Source organism: Myotis davidii, unplaced genomic scaffold (genome assembly GCF_000327345.1).
Source record: "Myotis davidii unplaced genomic scaffold, ASM32734v1 scaffold32, whole genome shotgun sequence".
NCBI classification, from domain to species: Eukaryota; Metazoa; Chordata; class Mammalia; order Chiroptera; family Vespertilionidae; genus Myotis; species Myotis davidii.
The window spans coordinates 1,890,269-1,907,659 of NW_006286587.1; the positions used below are offsets into that span (position 1 = coordinate 1,890,269).

The window sequence follows — 17,391 nt, forward strand, 5'->3', positions numbered from 1 at the left end:
TTTCAAAGTCTATTTTTTAAGGACAATTTTTACCACATCTTGTGACTTTAATAGTTCTATCAGTCAATTTCACCTTTTAAATGACCAGCAAGGCCAATTTTACTTTTTAAAAATATATATTTTATTGATTTTTTTTTACAGAGAGGAAGGGAGAGGGATAGAGAGTTAGAAACATAGATGAGAGAGAAACATCGATCAGCTGTCTCCTGCACACCCCCTACTGGGGATGTGCCCACAACCAAGGTACATGCCCTTGACCGGAATCGAACCTGGGACCCTTCAGTCCACAGGTTGATGCTCTTTCCACTGAGCCAAACCAGTTAGGGCCAATTTTACTTTCTACTTAGCTTTTTTTTTACATACAGATATCTTGTAGGTTGTCAAGATCGTGAAAGAACTGAGACAAAAAGATTCAATTATTTAGAAAACTAAAACATTCCAGTCTGGGTATGAATCCCACATGAGACCTATAGGGAAGAGTGAGGGGTTACCTATGACATCAATGTCAACATCTAAGAAACTCGCCCATGAGCTCATACTTCAGAGACACAGACAAAAGATGGACAAAGTGATATATAATCCTAAACTGGTGAGATGGTTCTATAACATCATGTCATAAAGCTGCAGCTTGCCCCACAAAAGCTGAAGCTTTTCCCCCAAAAAGCTAAGAACAACAAAATAATTTCACGCTTTGGTTCAAAAGAAAGGAACAACTAGGCCCACTGTTTGGTATCAGTGGTAAAATGTTAATGGATGACACATGTAAGAAAACAAAATTTTTACTTTGCTTTCAAGTAAAGCTAAGCTTATTACTTTAAAGAAAAAATCAGCAAAGGGACAGTACAAAGGGGCAAGGGTTATCAGTGATGATCCAAGTAGACTTCTAGTGGTATGACATTAGCTAACATTTAAAGTACAAATGGGGAGGAGATGAGATCACTAGAACAGAGCTGGTCATCTCTGAGGAAGTTGTATGTTTTTAATGAGGGAGGTAAAAAAAATTATTTAATGGAATCTCATCTATATATATAAAAGGCTAAGTGACTGATTGTACGTCCGTCTGGCCAGTACACATGATGGCACTGGCAATTTAAAAATAAATGTTGACTAGCACATATGTGATACATATAAAGCTCTCGCTAGTGCCAATCACACGCATGTGTTTCTATCTGTCATCGTCGATCGTGAATTTGGTTTGTTTTTGTTGACATTCTGAAGCTAAAAGGAAGTGGCTATCATGTCTTTGTTGTTATTATATCATGTTGTTATTAATTTATATATTATTTTCATATACACTTTACTAATTTCTTTCATCTCTGATAGTTCTATTATAAAGGGAGAATAGCGATATTAAAATATTTCTTCTAATTAATTTCCTTTCAATGTGCATTAATCCATGCACTGAGCGACTAGTTTAATATAACCTTTAAGAATTATAAGCTACATTTCTCTTTAGCAAAATGTTAGCTTAACCCTGTTAAACTATATTATTGAATCATGTGAACTTTCTCTAACTTCAAATAATTAGAAAGAAGAGTACTTAAAGTTGATCTATTTTTACTGTAAACTGGCAAATAAAATGCTAAAATGAACACAAGTCCTACTTTAAAATGAGTGCAAATCTGAGTTTTCATTTTTTGGGTACAAAACACTATCAAAGTCAATCTGAAGTAAATTTCTCACCTGTTTATAGGCATAAAATTCTTTGTGTGCTTGATGTCTTAGCCTAAAAGACAAATGAACAATGTGATATTGAGATTTCCAAGACAACAATTTGAAAAAAATATGGAAACTGCTAATTTCGGTATCAGTTTATATCATTTATGGTTTAAAATCCAGAGTCTTTATCCTGGAATACACCCAAATGACACATCTGTTACATGTCATGAGTAAGTGAACAGTGAACCATAGAATGATATCTAAATGTAAATTCAAGTAAAATCTCATTAAAACCAAATCTCATTAACACAATAAATATTTTAATGAAGGCTCAATTTTTTTATGTTGATGATAGTCCACTTGTTTCAATATTTAATATACATTTTTTATTTAAAATTTTAAATATACATCTAATAATTACAAAAACCTTAAGAATTCAGTGAATTAAAAAATACACATACATATTTATATACACCAGTGTAACTATCACCTAGTCAAGATACACAACATTTACAGCACCCCTTCAATGACTTCTCCCAATCAATACCCACCCAAAGAGGTCGCCACTATCCTGATTTCTATCATTATAGATTAACTAGGGGCCCAGTGCACAAATTCGTGCACCTTGAAAGGAACTGTGGGCTGTGAGGCTGCAGTAGGCACAGGGTTGGGTCTCAGCCCATCCTCTGCGACCCTGCCCAACCCCTCCTTGTGTCCCGTCTGCAGGCAGCCCCATGTCTGCTGCCACTAATCCCACATGCTGACAGTGCAGAGCAATTGGGGCCAGCACCGTCAGTGGGTGCGAGTGGTGGCTGCTGCCCTGATTGCCCCTCAGGAGCAGGGGGAGGTGGAGAAGCCCTCGGGCGATCAGGGCCAGCAGCTGCCGCTCACATCCACTGATGGAGCCGAATGATCGGGACTGGTGCCGGGCACCAGCAGCGGGTGCGAGTGGTGGTCTGGCATCAGCTGTGGGTGTGAGTGGGCCCAGCGCTGGCAGCAGGTGTGAGTGCCGGGCAGGACTGCAGCACACAGGAGCTAAGTAATTTCAGTAACCACCAGAGGCTCATCCCAATGACAGCGACCGGCGCCCTGCCTTGGTCTGGTTCCCCCACTCACCTGCTCCACCATCCCGTCGCCGCCAATACCTGCCATGCTCTGCACATGCCCCCTGGTGGTAATCGCATGTCATAGCGACCAACTGTTCAGTTGTTCCTCTATTTAGTCTATTTGCATATTAGCCTTTTATTATATAGGATGCTTGTTTTTGAACTCCACATAAATGGATCATTTGGTATACACTCTTTTGCATTGGCTTCTTTCAGCCAACAGTTACTTTTGAAATTTATCTATGTTGTTGCAGTAATTCTCTTTTTGACTGACCGAGTGTTCCATTGTATGAACACTATAAATATAATTTATTTATCCATTCTACTGTTGATATTTAGATTACTTCCAATTTTAGGCTACTATGAATAAAGCTGCTACACAAATTCTTCTACATGTCATTTAGTGGACATATAGACTCATTTCTGTAGAGTATATACCTAGGAGTAGAACTGTTGGTCCAAAGTGCTTGCACCAATTTCTACTCCTGTGGGTAAAGCATGAGAGTTATAGTTGTTCCACATCTTTGCCACTGCTTTGCAAGGTTGGTTCAAAAATTTTAAGCCAATCTAGTGGGTATTTAGTGGTATCTCATTTTGGTTTAAATTTGCATTTCCCAAATGGTGTGCAGAACCCTTTCATATGCTTATTCCCAATTGAATATCTTCTTTTATGAAATGCCTGTTTGATTTTTTTGCCTATTAAAAAAATGAGTTGTTTGCCTTTTTCTTATTGATTTATAGGAATTCCTTATATATTTTAGATGTGAGTCCTCTGTTTGGTCTATGTACTGTAATTATCTACTCCTACTCTGGGGCTTTTGCCTTTTCATTCTCCTAATGGTATCTTCTGATGAACAGAAGCTTTTATTTTAAATTAAGTCCAATTTATCAACTAGTCCCAATAATGTCAGTTCTTTTTGTGTCCATTTAAAAAAACCTTTGCCTACCCCCAGATCATGAAGATATTCTCTTGAAAACAATTTATTTTACCTATTACATTTAGATATATATACATATATATATATGATCTGAAATTAGTCTTTATGTATGATTTGAGGTAGAAGTCAAGATACTTTTCATCCACATGCAGATTTTTGTTTGACTCATTACAAAGATCCTCCTCCCCCACTGCATTGCAGTGGCACATCTGTTGTAAGTCAGACACAATATGTGAGTCTGTTTCAAGAGTTTTTATTCTGTTCCATTGGTCTATTTGCCCATATTTGTATACTAGGTTGAACAGTGACCCCTTAAAAATTATATCTAACTGGAACCTTAGGATATAATCTTATTTGGAAATAGTATTTGCAGATTATTTAAAATAAGGTTATATTGGATGTAGGGTGCATATTGGATTTAGGGTGGAAATACAGACACAGGGAAGGAAGCCAGGTGAAGACAGACAGAAGTGATGCAGCTGTAAGAGGCAAGGAAGGATCCTACCCTAGAGTCTTCAGAGGGAGCATGGCCCTGCTGACACCTCGATTTTGAAATTCTAGCCTCCAGAATGTGAGGTTAAATTTCCGTTGTTTTAAGCCACCCAGTTTGTAGTACGTGGTTACAGCAGGTCTGGGAAACTGATGCACCTTGTTTTCAATACCATGCTAGGGTTTTTTTGTTTTTTTTTTTTAAAACTTGTATTTTGAAATAATTTTAGATTTACAGAAAAGTTGCAAAAAATAAGAGTTCACATATACCTTAGTCCCAGTTTTTCCAATGTTCATATCTCACACAACCACAGAACAAAAATCAAAGCAAGTAAACTAACACTGGTATATTGATTTAATGTTGCTATATCAACAAAGAGACTTTACTTGAATTTCACCAGTTTTTTCACTAGTATCCTTTTCCTGTTCTATGACCCAATCCATGTCTCCTTAGCCTCTTCCAATCTGTGGCAGGAGCCTTAGGTTTTTCTTTTCTTTCAGGATTTTGACATATTAACCATGATCACTTGTTCATGGAGTGTGTACTGGGTCTCTCCACTGTAATTATTATTTTCCTTTTTGAAACTGACCAACATCTTGGGGGAGAGATGTTGAAACTATGTAAAATCCTATTTATTCTCAAGCTTTTGCCCACTGATTTAGCATTCATCTTGCTTGCAACAATTACTGTAGTGTTTGCCTGGTGGTGGCTTTGTAGTTTCCTAATTCCTTGCATAATTATTAACTGGAATTCTTCTGTAAGGAACATAAGTCCCTTCTCCTTCATTTGTTTATATCACTATGACTCATGGATATTTGTTTTAGTCTATGGGTAAGAATTCAATATGATCATTATTTTAGGTTTGGCCTTTAGGAGTTTCATCAGGTTGACTTCTGTGTCCTTTTAATGTGCCCTCATCTTTTTCCATGAATTTCCTTGCTTATTAGCACTGAAAGATGTTTCCGGCTCATCTTGTATTTACCATGCCCCATTTGTGGAATTAGCCACTTCTTCCAAAGAACCTTGGTTCCTTTTACTGGAGAATAGTATTTAGAAAGCAGGATCTGGGTGCTAGGTGAATAGCACTCTTAAGTACTGGAGCTCTGTAACAAGTCTTGGGATCTGGTATTAGAAGTCCTCAAGCTTTGTTCCTAATGACTGTCTTGGCTACTCTTGGTCCTCTGCATTTCCATTCCAATTCCATGGACTTGTCAGTTTCCACAAAAAATCTATTGGGATTTTGACTGAGATTGTATGGAAGTTATAGATCAATTGGGGAAGAACTGACATCTTTACAAGATTGAGTTTTCAATCTATGATCCTACTTATTATATCTTAATTTCTCTTCATACATTTCTAGGTAGAACACTTATCTTTCATTAGATTTATTCCTAGATTTTAGTAAGTTTTGATCTGCTATAAATTATAATTTTTTTTCATTTTCTAATTCATTATTGCTACTACACAGAAAAAACAATTTTTGTATATTGGTCCTGTATCTAATGACTTGCTAAGTTCACTTATTATTTTTAAATAATCTGTAGAATATTTTGGATTTTTTAATATATACACTCTTCTTGTCTACAAATAATGACAGTTTAAACTCTGCCTTTATAATCTTTAGATATTTTACTTCTTTTTTATTTCATTTATTTTATTACTCCTTTTTTTCTGCATTAGCTAGGACCTCTAATACAATGGCAAATAAAAGTGGTGACATCACTACTGGAGATCAATGGAGGGGAACAGGGGACATATATACTTTCAACAGTAAAGATTTAAAAAAAAAATTAAATGCATAAAATTATATAACTAAAAGTAAAAACCCATCGCTATTAAGTTTGATGTTTTCTCTAGATTTTTTGTGCATAACTTTGATTCAAATAAACAAAGTTCCCTTGTATCCCAGTTTTTGATTTTTAAAAGTCATGAATAGGTATTAGTTTTTGGTTTTTAAAAAATATGTTACTGATTTGAGAAAGGGAGAGAGAAACATCAATGAGAAACTTCAATCCGTGGCCTCTTGTATGCCCCCCACTGGGTATTGAGCCTGCAACCCATGTATGTGCTCCGACCAGGAATTGAACTGGTGACCTCCTGGTACATGGGGTGATGCTAACCACTGAGCACACCAGCAGGACTTTATAAAATTTTTTCCCCCATCACTCCCCCTGCCATTTTTTTTTTTAACTGTTAATGTGGTATGTTGTGTTGATACCTTCATTCCTGGAATAATGTCCACTTGAATATAATGTACTACCATTTTTGCATATCCCTGAATTTGATTTACTAATATTTTGTTCATGAGAGACATAAGTCTGTAAGTTCCTTTTTTGTAATGTCCTTGTGAGGCTTTGTATAATTTTAATCAAAATTATGCTGTCTCCATTATATGAGTTGAGTATTTCTTCTATTTTTGGAAGTCATTTAAGAAGTATTGTTTTCTTTACTGTTTGAAGGAATTAACTGGTGCAATTACCTGGCTTGTAGTCTCTTTGTAGGAATGTTTAATAACATTCAATTTACTAGGTATATAGTTATTAATATTTTCTATTTCTTCTTGAGTCAGTTTTCTTGTTCCTTTAATAAAAATTTTTAATATTCCTTTATTTGTATTCACATAAAATTAACCATTTTAAATTGTATAATTCCGTGGTGTTTAGTGTGGTCACAATGTTGTGCAACCACTAGTTCTCACTAAGTGGTCTCATTAGGTCAGTGATGGTGAACCTTTTGAGCTCGGCATGTCAGCATTTTGAAAAACCCTAACTTAGCTCTGGTGCCGTGTCACATATAGAAATTTTTTGATCTTTGCAACCATAGTAAAACAAAGATTTATATTTTTGATATTTATTTTATATATTTAAATGTCATTTAACAAAGAAAAATCAACCAAAAAAATGAGTTCGCGTGTCACCTCTGACACGTGTGTCATAGGTTCGCCATCACTGCATTAGGTAATCCCCCTTCTCCTATCTCCTGGTAACCTCTAATCTGCATTCTGTCTTTATGGATTTGCCTATTATGGATAGAAATATGTATGTCTATATAACAAATCATACAATATGTGATCTTTTGTGCTTGGCTTTTCACTTAGCATAATGTTTTCAAGGCTCATTCTAATTGTAGTATGCTTCAGTTCTTCACTCCTTTTTATGGCTGAACATATGCTACAATTTGTTTATCCATTCATCCGTTGATGGACATTTGGGTTTTATACATGTTTGGACTATTATGAATAATGCTGTTATAAGTATTCCCATATAAGTTTCTGTGTAGGCATAGCTCTTCATTTGTCTTGGGTATTCACCTAGAAGTGAAATGTCTGGGTCATATAGTAATTCTCTGCTTAGCTTTTTGAGAAGCTGCTGAGCTCTTTTCCACAGTGACTGCACCATTTTACACTCCCACAGGCAACATGTGTGGGTTTCTATTTCTTCACATCCTCACCAACACTTGTAATTTCCCATATTTTTGAGTATAGCATCTTAGGTGTGAAGTGGTATCTCACTGTGGTTTTAATTTGCATTTCCTTAATGACCAATAATGTTGAACATCTTTTCATGTGTTTATTGGCCATTTGTACAGGGTAAGGCAAAAGTGGGTTAATATAGTTGTGTGTATGCAAAAGTTTATTCTTTTATTAATTACTGTAGTATCTTCCATATGAATAACTGTACACCTACTTTTGCGCCACCCTGTATATCTTCTTTGGAAAAGTGACTATTTAAGTCATTTGCCTATTTTCAATTCAGTTGTCTTTTTATTTTTTTAAATATATTTTATTGATATTTTACAGAGAGGAAGGGAGAGGGATAGAAACATCGATGATGAGAGAATCACTGATTAGCTCCCTCCTGCACAGCCCCTACTGGGGGATCAAGCCCGCAAGCTGGGTATGTACCCTGACTGGGAATAGAATCGTGACCTCCTGGTTCATAGATTGATGCTCAACCACTGACCCACACCAACTGGGCAATTCAGTTGTCTTTTTGTTGTTGAGCTGTAAGAGTTTTTAAAACATATATTAATATCTCATAAGATATGATTGGCAAGTATTTTTCTCCCATTCTAAAGATTGTCTTTTCACTTTCTTGATAATGTTCTTTAATGCAAAAATATTTTTAGTTTTTTTAAGTCCAATTTATCTATTTTTTCTTTTGTTGCTTGGGCTTCAGGGGGTGTGCAGGAGGCAGCTGATCAATGATTCTCTCTCATCATTGATGTTTCTATCACTCTCCCTCTCCTTTCCTCTCTGAAGTCAATAAAATATATTTTTTTAAAAAGGAAAACAGGTACAGTCTTCATTTAAAAATTTCAGCCTCAAAATTAAAATAATGGGTTTAGAATAGCCTCAATATGCAAATCTGTCTTTTGAAAATGATTATGAAAACCTGAAATGGTTATTTTTGAATGAAGCCTGAAAAATACAATTTATTATTATTTTTTAAGTGATTATGAGGACATGCTCTGGGGTCAGATACAACTGAATTTCAGTCTCAACTCTAACCAACTTCTGTGTATGTGTGGTTGTTGGAAAATTATTTAACTTCTGTAAAATAAAGATACTAAAATTACCTATTTAACTGCAGTGCACAGCACAGGGTCTGACATATATTAAGTGTCTAATAAATATTAATTCCGAAAAAAATATCTAAGAGAGTATGATTAGCAATGCTGAACAGTGCTAAAGAAAATGATAAAACCATGTAGCTTACAGCTGCTACAAATCTGTGGTCTCCATTCTCAATGAAACCCTCCACATTGTTCTCTAATTCTACATATTGAAGCTCAGTATTCTAAGCTTCTATTTTAAAAGCTTGCCACTGTTCTCAAATTTTATCCGATCACCTCCCTCCCCACCATTTTCAACTACTTCATAAAGAGGCTGCCATGTATGCAGTTCTTTCACTCCCAGCCCCACATTCCTACCTATGTATTGTTTTCTGAAGTTACCTTCATTCCTGTCTTAAGAAGGTATTCTCCTGTTCATGAATAATAGTGCTATAACTTTTAGGTATGTCTCTTTTCATCTCCACGATTCATTATTTCTCACAAATCTTCCATAAATAGCTCATTCTCCTTAATACCTATAAATATAATATCTATCTATATAAAACCCTAATATGCAAATTGACCGAACAGCAGAACAACCTGTGGAACAACTGTTTGGCGGGGGGTGGGGCCTGTGAGTCAGCAGCACCAGGCCAGCCAAGGCGGGTGCCAGCAGGCAGACAGAGGTGCCCAGCGGCAGGGGGTGGGGCCAGCGACTGGGTGGCGCCAGGCTGGCCAAGGTGGGTGCCAGCAGGCCCCTCCCCCCCCCATCCCCCTGCCAGTCTCCCCACAGATCAGCCCTGATTGCTGGTCAAGCCTAGGGACCCTACCCATGCACGAATTTCATGCACTGGGCCTCTAGTTTATATTATAAATCTCTAGCTTAAAAACATAATCAAGCACCAAAATACTTCCTAGATTTCTAGAGCAAACTTCCCCCCAACACACACATCTTTTCTCAGCCAAAATTCTTCAAAACGTTATATTTATTACCTGCTGCTGAAGCTTTGCACCATTATAGCTTACCTTTTGTCACCCCTGTACCCATGCTACTGAAACTTTTACAAGATTATGGGTGCAAACCTAATTGTCAAATGTAAAGCTGACCCTTGAACAATGCAGGGGTTAGGGATGCTGATTTCCCGCACAATTAAAAAGTCACATAAAACTTTTGACTCCCCAAAAACTTAATTACTAGTAACCTGTTGACCAGAAGCCTTACTGATAATGTAAACAATCGATTAGCAAATATCTTGTTTATTAGACCTTCCTGGGAGCAGCTGAAACAACTGACTCAATCCACTGAAACCCTACTTGGGGAGCACCTCTCTCATGATTTTCTTCTTTCTCCTGCTATCCCTTCCCAGTCTCTTTTATGGGTTCTTCTTCTTTTTAAAAAAAATTGACTTGAGACCTAACCAGTTTGGCCCAGTAGATAAAGCATCAGCCTGCAGACTGAAGGGTCCCAGGTTCGATTCCAGACAAGGGCATGTACCTTGGTTGTGGGCACATCCCCAGTAGGGGTGTGCAGGAAGCAGCTGATCAATCTTTCTAAGTCTCTATCCCTCTCCCTTCCTCTCTGTAAAAAATCAATAATATACATATATTTTTAAAAATTGACTTGAGAGAAAAAAAAACACATTGATTTGTTGTTCTACATATTTATACATTCATTAGTTGCTTCTTGTATGTGGGGATCAAACCCACAACCTTGGCGTATTGGGATGATGTTCCAACCTACTGAGCTACCCGGCCAGGTCAAGGGCTCTTCTTAGCAGAAACCGGTTTGGCTCGGTGGATAGAGCGTCGGTCTGCGGACTGAAGGGTCCAGGTTCGATTCCGGTCAAGGGCATGTACCTGGGTTGTGGGCACATCCCCAGGAGGTGTGCAGGAGGCAGTTGATCGATGTTTCTCTCTCATCAATGTTTCTAACTCTCTCTCTCCCTTCCTCTCTGTAAGAAAATCAATAAAATAAAAAAAGGGGGGGGGGCTCTTCTTAAATATTAATGTTTCCCTAGGATTTTGTCCTGCATCCATTTTATTTCACTATACACATTATCTCTAGGGGACATTCTTGGCTTCAACTTCCACCTATTATTACATGACCCTCTATTTTTAGACCAGACTTCTCATAAGCTTTAGACCTATATATCCAACTATATACTAAACATCTTGACTGTTACACAGGGAATACAGTTCTCCCATGTGTGAAACAGAAACTTTATCTTTTCACCCAATTTGGCCATCCCTTTTCTATCTCTGTGAAGGGATTGCTATCCAACCAACAGCTAAGCTAAAAGTTCAGGAAAAATTCTAAGCTCATAATTTTCTTGTCCTTAATGCCCAGTCACCAAATTTTGTTCATTTTTACCTCCCTAGTATTTTTCACAACCATCCATAACACACTCACACTCTCTAGCTCTACTGTCATTGTCTTGGTTCAAGACTTTATAGTATCTATTAGGTAACTCAATATTTTCCTTCCATTTTTAGTTTTTAATTTTACCCTTGCTTTTCAATGTGTAACTACTGACTTCCTACTAGAAACACCATACTTTCATTTACTCAACAAACATTTATTGAGTACCAATACTGTGCCAGATATTGTTCAGTTTTGGGTGTCTGGGATACAGCAAACAGAACAGACAAGACTCAATCCAGGGAGAGAGATAAGTAACAAACATAAATTAGAATATTATATGATTCATTATAAAATAGGATAACTCCTAGCAAGGTAAGAGTCCTTTTGTGTTCCAGTAGTGATCTATTCATAGCCCTGTCATGGGCAACAGATTCTATACTAAAATGTTGTGTAAGACTGTGGTTGGTAGAGGGTGTCTAGTTTAGATCTAAGCTGTGTTCCTCCAATGGTTCTGATGAGTCTAGCTATGACTGGAGGTATCTCTCTGCAGGAGAACAGACGAGCTCCCTAGGAAGGTGCGAAGAACTTAAGTTATATTTAAAAACCAGAGGCTCAGTGCACAAAATTTGTGCATGGGTAGGGTCCCTAGGCCTGGCTGGCGATAAGGGCCTATATGTGGGGCGACCGGTGGGGTGATCGGGGGGGCCCCCCACTGGCACCTGCCTTGGCCAGCCTGGCACTGCCCACTTGCCAGCCCCACCCCCTGCTGCCGCCAGTTGCCTCCCTCTGTGGGGCAACCAGCAGGGCGACCATAGTATGAAATCATAGCATAAAAACAACTGCTATGATTTTTTTTCTTTATCCCTTTGCTTGCTTGATTACTGAAATAACTACAATGAGGTAAAATAGTGTTTCATAACTTATTTCTCAAAAAATTTACCCAGAATCACAACTGGTATATATATTAGTATTTTTCCTAAAGCAAACAAAAATCTAAGGCTTAATTCTTTGACATAGTAATAAAAACTGTACTATGAGCTATCTACATTTCAGAATATTTTATATAAGCTCTTCCTTAATGATATTAATAAATATTTTTATCTTCTTTTAAAAAATAATTTGGTTTCAAATATTAAATTCACAAATTTGAATTAAGCCAGTATTTGTAGAGAAATTTCCAAAAAAAATTTACTAGGTTTGGAAAAAAGGAATACTTTAATGCTATGAGGTCCTGATTAATTATGGCTAATTCCCTAATTTTTAAAAAAGCTGACTATTTACATAACATTTATCAAACAATTATTAAAGAAATGTTAAGAAAAGTAAATTTCTAGTAATAAACAGATTTTTTAAAGTGTTTCCTAAATCCTATAATTATATTAGCTAAGTATTTATTTCTCTAAGCAAGACCAAAAAATCATAGGCAGCCAGCATACCTATAAGATACAAGGAGTGATTACATTTTGTGAGAACTTCAGAGGATATTCACCTTCTGTGAAGAATATAAATTCACTTGTCAGAAAATTAGAAACTACACACTAAATTCACTCAGATTTGATTGTCAGTAAATAAGTACCCTGAACACTGGGGGCAATAATGAACTATTGCTGAAAGATATCTGATGATCGTATTTATCTTAACCATAATAATGTACTGTACAAACACTAAAAACTATCAGATGTATTAGTATAGCTGTATAATAACATTTAATTTTCTATTATATTTCATAAAGCTCTTTGAACAATACACTATAAAATTTTTTATAGTCTGAGGTTTGGCTTTGAAAATTAGGCCCTATTTTAAATACTTGAAAAGAAAAAAATGCTTGCTTAAACAATTATGAATTAGTCAACTGTGAATCTTTACTGGCCAAATCCATTACTCCTTTAAGTGACCTGTTACCCTTCATTACTTGGCAGTACATGTGCTGCAGAGCTTGTGGAATACTTTGTGATTTATGCAGATAATCAATCACCTGAACACCTGATCAGTTCAACACAAACGGGAGCTTAAAATACTCTTTTTTTTTAAATTTTTAAAAAAATATATTTTATTGATTTTTTACAGAGAGGAAGGGAGAGGAATAGAGAGAAACATCGATCAGCTGCCTCCTGCACACCCACTACTGGGGATGTGCCTGGGACCCTTGAGTCTGCAGGCCGACACTCTAGCCACTGAGCCAAACCAGCCAGGACTTAAAATACTCTTGAGAGACCACAAGAATTTGTTTAAAGGCTTGGATCTTAATTTGGAGACAGCTTTCTAATCCTTAAGGACTTTAGCTAACAATGATGTAGCACTCTCTTGAAAAGTAATCTTGAAATCTTTGTGAAAGTAGATTAAATCTTGGAGACAGACAATGTCAGAAGTGTATCCAGTTCAGATGCTAATATGTTGGAAAAACAAATGAGAACAATTTTCTCCTACAATAAAACACCCTATTAGCAAATAGGATTGAAGACTGTATATTGGCCAGTAACTCATAGAATGTTAAAGTGTTAAGCCACTTTAAGTTTTAAAAATTTGCTAATTAAAATAAAAATAAAAATTTGCTAATTATCATTTTGAAGTGGTTCAGAACAGGCCTCCCTAAGATGTGCTATTTTGACTTGTAGATTATTTTGAGCTGAAGGCAACTGAGGCTCTGTGGGTCAAGAGAAATCTTTATCCCTTCCTTAAAGAATCTAACTTAGGTGCTTTGTCTATAATAACAGTTATTACCATAAATAACATTTTATGACCTACAGGGCAGGACAAACATGTAATTATATACTGAACATCTGCTCGCCGAAACCGGTTTGGCTCAGTGGATAGAGCGTCGGCCTGCGGACTGAAAGGTCCCAGGTTCGATTCCGGTCCAGGGCATGTACCTGGGTTGTGAGCACATCTCCAGTGGGGGATGTGCAGGAGGCGGCTGATCGATGTCTCTCTCTCATCGATGTTTCTGACTCTCTATCTCTCTCCCTTCCTCTCTGTAAAAAATCAATAAAATATATTTTAAAAAAAAAGTTAAAAAAAAAAAGTTTAAAAAAAAAACATCTGCTCATCTTATCTTCCTTCAAATGACCTTCCTCCCCTCTGAAGCCCCAAGGCATTTTATCTCATCCTTAGCTCAGAAGGCCACATATACCTCATTTTAACTTTCTGTCTCTGAATCTTCTCATGTATGTGGGGTCTCTGACTCTCCCATGTATGTGGGGTTTCCATATGTACGTATGTAATTAAATTTGGTTATTTTTCTCTTATTAATCTATCTGTGTCAGTTTATTAGACCAGCTGAAAGTCCTCAGAAGAGGAAATTTTCTTCCTCCCCTACAATACTTATAACATTTTTTAACCTAAGGGGAGAAAGTTAATTTATTAGTGATTGTTTAACATATTCTAAAGTAACACAGAATGAAAATTGATTACCTAATCAAGTAGCAACAGAAGAGTAAACTAAGGATGAAGACAAATATAGCAGTGCCAAAAACCACAATATATATGTTGAGAGGCAGATTCTGGAATCCAATATTAGGCATCCTGAAGTTGTAATGTGGGAAATCCGAGCTCATGGATGAACTGTGGGGGGAAAAAGAATTTTAAAAATTAGGTTATAAAGACTAAGAACCAAGACAGCATCATCTTTGTACATGCACAGTAGTACCTCTTTATCTTTAACCTTGGGAAATACTATTCATTCCAAGATCCTCAGTGGATTCCTGAAGAGTACCAAACCCTATATATTTATATAAACTCTGGGTTTTTTGGATACATACATGCCCATGAGAAAGTTACCAAAAGTGGCTCAAGAAAAAATCCGGAAATATAAAACTCTGTCTTCACAAAAGGGTCCCTGACCCTGAGGGCAATGGATGTGGAAGTCAAACTAAACTTCTATAGATAATTCCTCTGTTATCCAGAGAATTACAGATCTAGAGAGGGAGGTGTGGGGAGGAGGAAGGAAGTGTCTCAACTCATTTAAAGTGGTAAGCATAATCCGGAAACCAAAAGCAAAACTATACAGCCAGAGTTCATTAACTTTGAGGCCTTATGAATATGTTTTGTTTTGCCTACACAATTTTTTTTAATATATTTTATTGATTTTTTACAGAGAGAAAGGGAGAGAGATAGAGAGTTAGAAACATCGATGAGAGAGAAACATAGATCAGCTGCCTCCTGCACATCTCCTACTGGGGATGTGCGCGCAACCCAGGTACATGCCCTTGATCGGAATCGAACCTGGGACCTTTCAGTCCGCAGGCTGACGCTCTATCCACTGAGCCAAACCGGTTTCGACCACAATTTTTTTTTAAAAAAAATGTTTTTCGGGGGAAGGAGGGAGGTCAATTGGGGGAAAATACTTTAAACAATTAAAAAAAAGGAAACACAGCTGAGGGGGAAAAATATATATAAAAATGTTTTTATTGATTTTAGAGAGAGAGGAAGGGAGAGAGAGATAGAAACATCCACGAGGGACATCGATCAGCTAGCTCCTACTGGGGATAGAGCCTGGGCATGTGCCTGACTGGGAATTGAAACGGTGAACTCTTTTACTTTATTTTTTTGTTAATCTTCACCCGAGGATATTTTTCCATTAATTTTTAGAGAGTGAAAGGGAGGGAAGAAGGGAGACAGAGAGAGAAACATCGGAAGGACCAGGGCTGGGGATTGAGCCTGCATTGGACCAGGGCTGGGGATTGAGCCTGCAACTGAGGTATGTGACCTTTACCTGAATTGAACATGTGACCCTTCAGTCTGCAGGCTGAAACTCTATCCACTGAACCAAACTGGTTAGGGCTGAACCATCGAACTCTTGGTTCATGGCTGGATGCTCAACCACTTAGGCAGACTGGCCCGGCACCTATACAAAGTTTTAACAACTGAGAACAGTTTAAATTTGGGAGTTTTACCATAAAATTTGCAATTTTCAGCTTTACATGAGAAAAGCTCAGATGATCTGATAATTCTGAGGCTGCATTCTTGCATGGCAACAATTGCTTAGAACTGAGTGGCTTTGGGGCCTCTAAACTGCCATGTTGTTGCACAATTGGGAGGGGAGGAGGGGCATGCCTGGGATGAGATCAGTATGCTCTCATTTGTCACAATTTCCACTACCTCCTATTACTCCCTAACCAAATATTGGTGGTCACTTATTGTTGTGCTTATGCTGTTATTTTTCTTAAATGAGATAAATATTTCTAATTCTATTAAAAAAACAATTTTATACACCAATAATGAACTACCAGAAAACAATCCCATTCACAACTGCTTCAAAAAGAATAAAATACTGAGGAATAAATTTAACCAAGGATGTAAAAGACCCGTGTTCACAAAATTATAAGACACTATAGAAAGAAATTGAAGAAGATACAAAGTGGAGCCTATACAGTGTTCATGGATAGGAAGAATTAACATCATTAAAATGTCCATACTACCCAAAGCAATCTATAGATTCAATGCAATTCCTATTACGATACCAATGGTGTATTTCATTGAACTAGAATAAATATTCCAAAAATTTATATGAAATCATGGAAGACCATGAATAGCAACAGTGATCTTGAGAAAGAAGAACAAAGCTGGAGGACTCACACTACCTGATATCAAACTATACCTTAAGCCAGCGGTTCTCAATCTGTGGGTCGCGACCCCTTTGGCGGTCGAACGACCCTTTCACAGGGGTTGCCTAAGACCATCCTGCATATCAGATATTTACATTACGATTCATAACAGTAGCAACATTACAGTTATGAAGTAGCAACAAGAATAATTTTATGGTTGGGTCACAACATGAGGAACTGTAGTTAAAGGGCCAGAGGTTGAGAACCACTGCTTTAAGCCATAGTAATCAAAACAGCATGGTACTGACATAAAAATAGACATATGGATCAATGGAACAGAATAGAGAGCCCAGAAGTAAACCCAGGCCTTTGTAGTCAATTAATGTTTGACGAAAAGGAGGCAAAAAACATATAGTGGGGTAAAGATACAGTCTCTTCAATAAACAGTGTTGGAAATATTGGGCAGATACATGCAAAAAAAAAATGAAACTAGACCACCTTCTTACAGCATACACAAGAATAAACTCAAAATGGATTAAATGTTAGCCTGGCCAGTGTGCTCAGTGGTTGAGCATCGACCTATGAACCAGGAGGTCATGGTTCCATTCCTGGTCAGGGCACATGGTCAGGTTGCAGGCTTGATCCCCAGTAGGGGGCGTGCAGGAGGCAGCCGATCCATGATTCTCTCTCATCACTGATGGCTTTCTCTCTCTCTCTCTCTCTCGCCCCCCTGTCCCTT

At 37.2% G+C, this 17,391-nt stretch overlaps 1 protein-coding gene across 1 annotated transcript in view; it reads right to left on the reverse strand.

The window, feature by feature from the left end:
* RNF24 (ring finger protein 24) overlaps positions 1-14,873 on the reverse strand; it is a 31,392-nt gene extending 16,519 nt beyond the window's left edge. The window contains exons 1-2 of the mRNA XM_006758055.2: positions 14,521-14,873; positions 1,684-1,726 (exon numbers count right to left, since the gene is read on the reverse strand). Of these exons, the coding sequence (XP_006758118.1) occupies positions 1,684-1,726; positions 14,521-14,663 (186 nt within the window). The 5' untranslated portion in view covers positions 14,664-14,873. The remainder of the gene's footprint in view (positions 1-1,683; positions 1,727-14,520) is intronic.
* Between the last annotated feature and the right edge of the window lie 2,518 nt (positions 14,874-17,391).